We start from the raw sequence: 9,741 nt of genomic DNA on the forward strand, positions 1-9,741 counted from the left end.
CGTAGAGTTTAATACTTGGCTTTAATTGATCACACGCTTGTCGATTCTAATTTAGGATAAAATACTGAATAACTATGCAACCTAACACCTGCTAGGTAAAGAAATATTATCCCGGATTAACTAATCCTTTTCAGAGTATTTGCTAACTCCCTATGACAGTTGATTAAATATAATATCTGTCGTCATACGCATTTTGTTAGGTTGAATCTGTTTATTGGAATAAATCCATGAAATCTTGTGAAACGAAATCCTGCCCTTAAAATAAAATAATGAACTAACCCTTAAATAATATCGGTCACAGAGTTCAAATACACCCGCTTAAATAGTCCTGGCAAAATATAAACATGCAGTATATTACAACTACTTTACTGTATGTACAACAATATGACCACAAATCATGGGTACCTCGTTGACTAATAGTAGAGCGCTACTACATCATTTGAATTCTCTATGGTACTGACTCCCTGTGTCAAACTAGGATACTCCCTTCTCATGTAAAATGTGTAGGATAGCCACATCATTTCCCTGAATGGACGGGGAATCCCAAGAGCCCCTTCCCTGCACTTCAATCACCAGCCTAATTTTCTACTCATGAACACACCATCGATCATTCATAATTACTAGCTGTAATACGATCATTGATCCTAAGTGTCTGAAGACATCCTCTTAACTGTAACTAAAATAGTTATTTAAATGCTCAACAGGAATGCGAACTATCACTTCTTAACATCGAAACTGGATTACTAAGTGAATTGTTCGGAACTGTTACTGAGAATCTACTCTATCATTTGCCTATGCAATAAGGGGTACATTTTTTTATTCTGCCCGAAGGCAGGTCCGAACCTCCGCAGAGTGGTTCCTGAGCCGGAGTTTACGTGCGGTAGGGTGGCCAGTTCCTTTCCGCTCCTCCATTCCCTTACCCCACCAACAGCGCGTGGCAACCCATCCAACTCCTGACCACGCCCAATGTTGCTTAACTTCGGAGATATCACGGGATCCGGTGTTTCAACACGGCTACGGCCGTTGGCATAATGCAATAAAGTGAAATGAAAATAACTCCTCGTTCATTCACGCCATTCTATATCTGAAGAGCGTCCGCTTCGTATAAATGTGAACACGTGTTATCATATCATAAAGCTTTACACCTGCTTCTCTCTCCTGGCTTACAAGTGAGCTAACAATTTCGCCACGGATGGTATTTTACTACAGCACAAATCTGCGTCCCAGTCTATGAATTACCTCACAATATATCAGTTAGCATTATTGCCATCATGAATGAAATTAAGTCTAATGAGATCTGCGTAAAATGATATGCATTTCACTGGTATTAATGGAGTTATTCAATTGTTTCTTTTTTATTGTTTGAAAGATTCCTATAGCTAAAGCTCGTATTGGGAATATACGTCAGAAAGCTGGCACAGTTACAATCAACGAGCTAGAAAGAGGACTATAGAGTGGCTAACACATCTGCTACAGCGCTCTAGGCGGTGCCAAGGCAAAATAGCGACGCCATATTATATCCGCCCTTGTTTTACGGTTTATTCTGGTTATGGTGTGTTCTTATCGTGGTTTATTGCACTGAATCTGATAAATTAACTGCATAAATTATGCCGTCTATATGTGCAGCAATCAACTGCACATTCCGTAGAGGCAGCTCAAAGGATATATTTCAGGTAAGTTTTTTTTAGTGAAGAATGCAAATTTTGGTCATTAGCAGAGTCTGTTTCCCCGTTGTCAGTGTTTGTAAATCAATCTATGCTTTTCTCTTGTAGGTTTCCTCTGAAAGATAAGGAACTCACGAAACAATGGGTAATAAATATGAAACGTGATAAATGGTTTCCGACAAGGCACAGTTTCTTGTGTTCACGACATTTTGAAGATAAATACATAGTAATGAACAATGATAGAAGACTCTTGCTGTCCAGATCCATCCCTACAGTTTTTGATTTTCCGAGTCTCCTTATGAAAATACGGCGTACTAGACCTCCACCTACGATACGAAACAATATGAGAGCCTCCAGTCCTACGCCGCCACTATTCGAATCTTCGTCCACAAATATGGAATTGAACAATTCGGGTAACTATGCGATTTAACATATTTGACATTAACACAATAATTATTTCAAATGGTTTAACGTACGAAGTGTTCGGTCTATTATTATTATCGCTATGGGATGGTTTGTTACAGTATTCGGGGTAAAACTTCCATAACCGGTGTGTGAAAGTGAGGTTAGAGATCCAGCATGCACATGTAACACTCGGCAGGCTTGCCAATTTACACAATCTTCCTGACAAGACCATTGAGCTCGATTTGTTAGATCCAGGGAGTGACAAGACCATTGGGCTGGATGGGTTACGTCCGAGGAGCGACAAAACCATTGGTCTGGATATGTTAGACGAAAATTTCAAGAAGTGAGAGTGAAATTGATGGTTCTCTCACTTTTAGCGAATATGGCAGCCCCGTACTTGCACACGATGTGAGCTCATCATTACTCCAGCCTGGTTGACAAAACTCTCACACCCACATAACGACTGTAGTTTGTTTACATGCTCTCGGCCTTCTCGGTAAGGTTGTGGTCAAGCGGTGCTCTGTTACTGTCAACCTCTGTACTTAGGAACTAATGAGTGAGTGGTGCTTCGATAGCTGGTGGTGGTGATTATTGTTGCACGATTGGTCTGGAGTGGTTCTTGCCGGTATATTTTCTTGCGCTTTTCTTGTGCTGGGGTTGGTAACGGATTATGATTAACATTATAGACGGGAGCGAAATCACGTGCTACTTTACATTGGCCAATAGGAATGCAAGTAACTGCTTCAGAAATGAAAATGGCGTACAATACTCTTCATTAGTTTATAAAATTAAATATACTTCTTGGGGCAGGATGGTGGGTTCCTGGACATCGCAATGAACACATCTCTCCTCCGAGACGCACTCCAAGTAAGATTTCATTAGTTTCCACTTATAACATAAGAAATATGTTTTAAACTGGGCTGGAGTAATACCACATGGTCTTGGTTTTAATTCTTCTATATAAGTAAGAATACTTCTAGGGGCGGGATGGTGGGTTTCTGACAAGCATGATAGAAGGATCTCTCCTTTCTGCTACTTAAGGTATCGTTGCACATAATTTTTATATGATTTTTATCATACCTAAGTGTGCACACCGGGTATGGAAGCGGTACCGTATTTGGTTTTTCATGTGTAGATATTCCCACAATATATGGATGTTAAGAGAGATTGGGTTAATTTTTAGTTTGAAAAGTTTCATTGCAGAGGCAAGGGGTAACTTGGATAAATGTATGTCCTGCATTGCTCTAGTAGCTTGAATTACCCTTTCTTTGACGTGGGTAGTGAAAAAGATTCACCGAGTTTGAAGAGTTATCCCTAGAGTTTTAAATTTATTGACATTTACTAGGTGAAATGTGTATCTGTACATTATCTCCTTCTGCCAATCTTCATCCTTTGCTGTGAAATTCAAGGGACTTAGTTTTCTGGAGGTCAATTTCCACTCAATTCATTGGTCATTGTCCACGCTGCAAGATGTTAAGAGATACTCCAGTTCTTCTTTTGATGTAGAAGGGTCATACGCATATGTGTAAATATTTACTTTTGTGGAATTGGCAGTGCAACTAATATCTCCTGTAACCATATTTTAAAAATGTGGCTTAGAGAACCCCCTTGTAGAACCAGATTGTTTGCTGAATTGGTTGTGATATAATAACTCTATCACAGGGCGAGTTGGCCATGCGGTTAGGGTTGCACAGTTGTGAGCTTGCATCCGGGAGATAATGGGTTCGAACCCCACTGTCAGCAGCCCTGAAGATGGTTTTCTGTGGTTTCCCATTTTCATACAAGGCAAATGCTGGGGCTCTACCTTAATTAAGACCATTGCCGCTTCCTTTCAACTCCTAGGCCTTCCTATCCCATTGTCGCCATGTATACCTGTGTCCATGTGACGTAAAACAAATAGTAAAAAATAACACTGTCATGAATTACTACGTTATTAATTTGTAGTATGCATGTACCGTATTTACTCGCGCATTAGGCCCTTTTTTCTCCACGTTTACAGCCAAAAAAAAGTAATGGGGGTCCAATATGCAATAACCTCAAATTTTGTGCAGTGAACACATGACTTCAAGGCCATAAAGAGCTATAATTTATTAAAGAACAGTGTAGAATGTTTACATGTACAAAACCTATGAATGTATTTGTGTTATACTGGCTATTTTCGTTCGAAGGCAGTATTTCTAAATGTTAAAAGTCAATAAATGGTGAACACTACTTTTAGGCCTACATATAAAATAAATATAATCTGTTTTAGTTACTCATATCACAATATTCGTTCCTCTGATGAGTTCGACGTCGGGAAGGGCCAGGCTAAAAAACTCGCTACAAAGATTTGTCTCACTTCATACTCGACCCCATGGAGAAAAGGGATAAAGGTACGCAATATTGATACAAAGTAACTCAATGTCCAGTCTTTTGTCTCCGTCAGTTGAGCAGAAGGCCTGCTACACAGTAAGCCTGATAACTGCTTTCATTGCAATTGTCTTGTACAGCTAACTTCCCTGCTACCGGCATGTCGTCATTCCAAGTGACGTCATCTTCACTGCTACCTCGTCAGCCATGCACTGCAACTGCAATCAAGACCGAGAGCATTGGAGGTCCTGTCTTTTTGAACCTTTTAAAAATAGTTTCGTTCCCGACTGTAGAGTGCAAACAGTGTGAAGCTATTCCCAAATGGTTTTGATATTCCCAGCTGGTGTATTTGTAGCAGAAGCCACTCTTTCTGAATAACGCCATGTTGAAAGCGTGCAAAAGCACCAGCTGATAACTGGGCTATGTTACGAGATTTATTTCCGAATGTTATACATAGTGACTGGAAACATTGTTTTGATAACTGCAGCTTTTGAAAGTCATACCCTTATTTTTAAGTATATTTCATGCCTATCTCTCTACATTTATCACATCAGGATTTACCTATACAGCTGTAAATGAGATAAGAGAGACCGCATTGTTTAGGTCAGGTATGGTATTGCCCGAATGGTGCTAAAAGTTCCAAGACTGAAAGAATAGAAATAAATGACAGGGAAGTTCGCCGGTTTAATGTATATCTACACGTGTGGCGGTAATGCATTTTATTATCATAATGTTTAATTTCGCGCGTTCGTTGTCTCCCATTTTTTATTAATGCATACCCTAGTATGTTTTTTTTGGCTTCTCCAAAAATAAGGAAAGTGGGGACATTAAAAAATTAATATTATTTTATGTTAGGTATGTTGGCGAGTAACAATTGTGATTGGATATTTTTTATTATGTTTTAAACCTATTTCTCTCCCAAGAAACCCTATATTCGCCCGAGTTACGAGACATTAAAAGATCACTTTGTTAATGATCTCGCCTGCCTATATTAATAGGCCTAGCAACAACCGTGAATATTTCTTAACTAAAGTAAATTTGTTTCTTAATACCGAGGTGGTGCAGCTCTTTTTTAGGCACGCTCCCAGTAGAAGGGAGTTGCATGTACCATTTTTACCGCAAATCAACTTTCCTGTCATTCGTAAATCTCTGACAATACGGTACGGGGAATCAATCTCAGCCTCCCGAGAACGGCAGCTAATTGTGCTAACAGTTACGCTGGCGGACATTCTTAACTGCAAAACACAGACATGTATACATGGCCGATGCATGCTTGCAATTCGCGGGTCAGACACGAAACTGTTCACCTATTTGTGCGACATCATCAGAGCTGCAGTAGGCCTATGCTACGGGGGCAGACATTTCTTAACTACAAAACGCAGATGTACCGCATGACTTCGACGCGTGTTTTCATTGCATGAGTCGTACGGACAAAACGATTCGCAAATTCATGTGATGTCATCAGAGCTGCGTAAAGCTTGTAGCTGCTTCAAAGCGGAGTAGTTCTTTGATGAATTACATTGGGGGGGTCTTGTATGTAAGTTTTATTTTTTCATCTTTTTCGTCTCGAAAAGCCAAGGGGGGGGGGTGTAATACACGAAGGGGTCTAATACGTGAGTAAATACGGTAGGCTAACTATTTTAGTAATTACCAATATGTGGTCATTTCCTATCATCATGGTTTTAACGTATTGTTGTCTGTTAATACCATCAAATGCTTTTGTTTAGTCTGAATACTGTATAGCTTTCCTTTAGCATGTCTCAAGTCATCAGAGATGTAGTCTCTCGGAATGCCGCTACATCCAGTAAACTGGCAATTTTTTCATTGTAGAAAGATCTAGTCCTTATTTGTCAATAGTAATGCTACCGGTAACAGTGGATTCGTTTGTTTCACTTTTACTTTCTTCCTCTTTTCAGGAATTGCTGAACTGAAGATCATAAGAAATGATCATGCATACTGTGTCCCTAGTCCACGCAAAATGAAAAGAATGTATGCCAATGCAATGGAAGAAAATGCCAATTTAAAGAAAAAATGAAATGTCTTCAACAGAACATTAATAGAAAAAGGAGTAAAATAATTAATTACCAGCAGCTAACTTTAGGACTTAATAAAAGACTGTGTGAATCTGGCTCTGAAATTTTGGGCAAATGTTTTACAGGTGTACTGAAGGAACATCTAGAACTTCAGATCAAGGGTTGTTGTCAGAATTATACTGAGGAGATAAGTAGATTTGCTTTGACGCTACATTTTTATTCCTTACGAGCCTATCAATTCCTCAGGAAACACGTTAAACTTAACATTTTTCATATGAGTATATTATGATTTGTTTCTTTATGTAATAAAGCAATTTTGTATTGTTACTGCTTTCTGAAAATACATTAGAGACTTAAGTGATTTTCTAATGAAGAAAATTGTGTACTGTTCATTTTTCCTGCACCCTGTGTCCTTGATCCATCACCACGCCCATTTGTTTTAGGTCCTTAAAATACTGGTGAGGCTGTGCGTGTGGATAGGTTGTCAACTGTTTCACATTGTCAGAATCAGGATTAAAGTTGATAACCTTCGTTCAGTAGATTCCAGTCATTTTACTACTGTCTTAATTCACATTTTATTTTGAAATAAGTTCACGGTCCAACTAACACTTCTCTTGGAATATTTTGCAATATGAATATATGTATATGAAGCAAGCAAATATCTTCCTCTTTCTGAAAAGTACTTTTTGCTTAGACATTGACTGTCTCTGTGACATTCTCTATGTAAAACTAGCAGTATGTTGTTGAAGTACTAGATAGGTGTACCAAATAAAACTGCATCTCTTCATTAATAATTATACATACATGCAGACAGATGTGTCAGTTATAAGAACACAAGCTGACTGACTTACTTTCTCCTTAATACATTACATTAAAAAGCATATTGATCAACACAGAAAATGTAAAAATTTCACAAGACACCAAATCTCATGATTTTAAGATCATCAAGGTATAGTTTCATTCAAAATCTTGCATGTTACTGGCTCAAGTTTTGAATGGCAGCTGCAAAGGTGAGTGAAAAACTTATGTCAAAACTGATCCAACAGGCACTGCTCATGTCCCTACAATAAACAGTAACAGTACAAAGCTGTAAAATATGAAATTATAAATATTATGTTACAATTATGGCCATCAGTCTGATGACTTCTGCTTAAGTGGTTTGGTATTTGCAGTTAACTAGGGTAAGTAGTAGGAAGGAAACAGTCATAATGTATTAGGAGATTATTATAAAGGCACCATGCTTTCACTGGAAATGAAATCGGAAATCATTCTAATCCATTACATGATGTTATGTGGTCTGGAGAGGCCAGAAGCAGGCAGGACTTTCTAGCTTATGCTCATGGGCGACTTGTGCATCTGCGTATGACGAAGGTAGGGAGAGGATGAAACCCGGTGGTGGCACTTACCTTACTCCTATCAAGGGGTCTCAGCAAGCCTGACATCCCCATCCAACAGATGAGTCGCCATCAGCAGAATCATATGCCCTCACTCCACATAGAAACTGCTCTAAATGCATATTAATGATGATTGATTGAAATTAAGGTCCCCACAGCTAGCACACCAGTAGGATTGGTTATCATGATCTGTATTGCATTGAAATAAATGTACCAAAAAGAACTATAGATGAAGGAATTTTTGTTCATGGCTCAAAACGGTTTTACGTTGATTTAACATGGTATATGTCATGGTACCTCAGACGTATTTACAGTATGTACTATAGGCCAATATCTGAGATACACTGAGAATCTAACCCCAGATCAGGTTTGATATTTGATCGATAGGCATTTGTCTTGTCCATCAGTTCAACATCATCGCTTGTAAGGTTGGTGGTATATAGACAGCATGTGTAGGACTTGGGTAAGCATGGCAAGAGTACCCATTTCTGCTACTGACCATATTCAAATTGTGACACGGATGTGAAAGTGTGTGTCGCTAGTGTTGGTGTGAGTGAGAGTGATTTCTCCAAAATTTTAAAAAGTTTCAGGGAGAAATAAACTGTTGCTGGTCGACAAAGTGAAACAACTCGCTGGAAGAATCGGTATTTGTTGCTTTCAGCATGTCATATTCCCAGGCTACTGCCACCTTATTCGATCAGGATCTTCAGAGATGCGCGTGAGCGAAGGTGTTAGATCGCCCAGGTGGCAGCTTCCTTATGAATAGTATACCTAACCATTTGTCCAATGTTTTCAAAAAACTTTGTAAATTTTTTGAACATTTCCCTTTCGCCCGAGTCCTAACGTGCCGCACATTTCACAACTATGAATGTATGAGCGACAGAAGGTTGCCTTTATAATAAACCTCCTAAACTATGATTAGGCAATTTACAATGTTTTAAAAGATAGGCCTATGTCCGTTCAAGAGATTTAAATATAAAACCATTTTTCTGGAGAACTTAAAACTGAACATGAAACGGCAGTTTTACTTACAAAGAAGAGAGTACATTCCATATTTTGTAAAATAAAAATAAAAATACATAAGCACGAGGTATAAAAAGGTGTCCTCTTTCTAAATCGTTGGACTGGCCTAATGTACATTTCATACCGGTAATAGGTTTATTGCGGGGCGCGCGGCTGTGAGCTTGTATCCGGGAGTAGTATAATTGGACAGTTCGGCCGCCGCCACCGCCACCGGGCTCCCAGAGGCCTCCTCCTCCACCGCCACCCAGGTGGCCTTCCCAGGGGTCCACTCCTCCTCCTCCTCCCGCGGGAAATTTGAATTGGTAAACAAAGCCACGTGCTTTTTAACAGCTATCATCGACAACAACGCATCGCTAACCTCAGTACTGCCATCTTGACGGGCCTAAACCTCAGTGGTACCAACTTAACCTAACTAGCGCGAGATTTGAATCGGTAAACAAATCCACGTGCTTTTTGACAGCCACGTGCTTCTTGACAGGCAACAACGTATCGCTAACCTCAGTGCTGCCATCTTGACGGGCCTAAACCTTAGTGCTGCCAACTTAAAATAACTAGCGCGAGATTTTAATCGGTAAACAAAGCCACGTGCAGCAGACATCCATCATCATTAATCATGAGAGCGCCGTGCTGCCCTCTTTCGTCAGCTGTCATCCGCCAACTTTAATCTATAGAGCACCGTGCTGCACTCTTTAGCTAGATACCTATGAAATGTGGTGGCGGCAAATTCCACGTGCTCTTGTTTGGAAACAAACCCATGCGCTTTTTTGAGAGCTATCATCCGCCATCTTCAATCCAGAGAGCACCGTGCTGCCCTCTTTAGCTACTTACCTTTGAAATGCGGTGGTGGAAAATTCCACGTGCTCTTCTTTGGAA

At 39.7% G+C, this 9,741-nt stretch overlaps 1 protein-coding gene across 1 annotated transcript in view; it reads left to right on the forward strand.

Annotated features, from left to right (window-relative positions):
• LOC136885341 (zinc finger protein OZF) overlaps positions 1-6,524 on the forward strand; it is a 95,608-nt gene extending 89,084 nt beyond the window's left edge. The window contains exon 5 of the mRNA XM_068230371.1: positions 6,335-6,524. Coding sequence (XP_068086472.1) covers positions 6,335-6,344 — 10 coding nt within the window. The 3' untranslated portion in view covers positions 6,345-6,524. The remainder of the gene's footprint in view (positions 1-6,334) is intronic.
• The last annotated feature ends 3,217 nt before the right edge of the window (positions 6,525-9,741 follow it).

This window comes from Anabrus simplex, chromosome 14 (genome assembly GCF_040414725.1).
Source record: "Anabrus simplex isolate iqAnaSimp1 chromosome 14, ASM4041472v1, whole genome shotgun sequence".
In the NCBI taxonomy this organism is placed as follows: domain Eukaryota; kingdom Metazoa; phylum Arthropoda; class Insecta; order Orthoptera; family Tettigoniidae; genus Anabrus; species Anabrus simplex.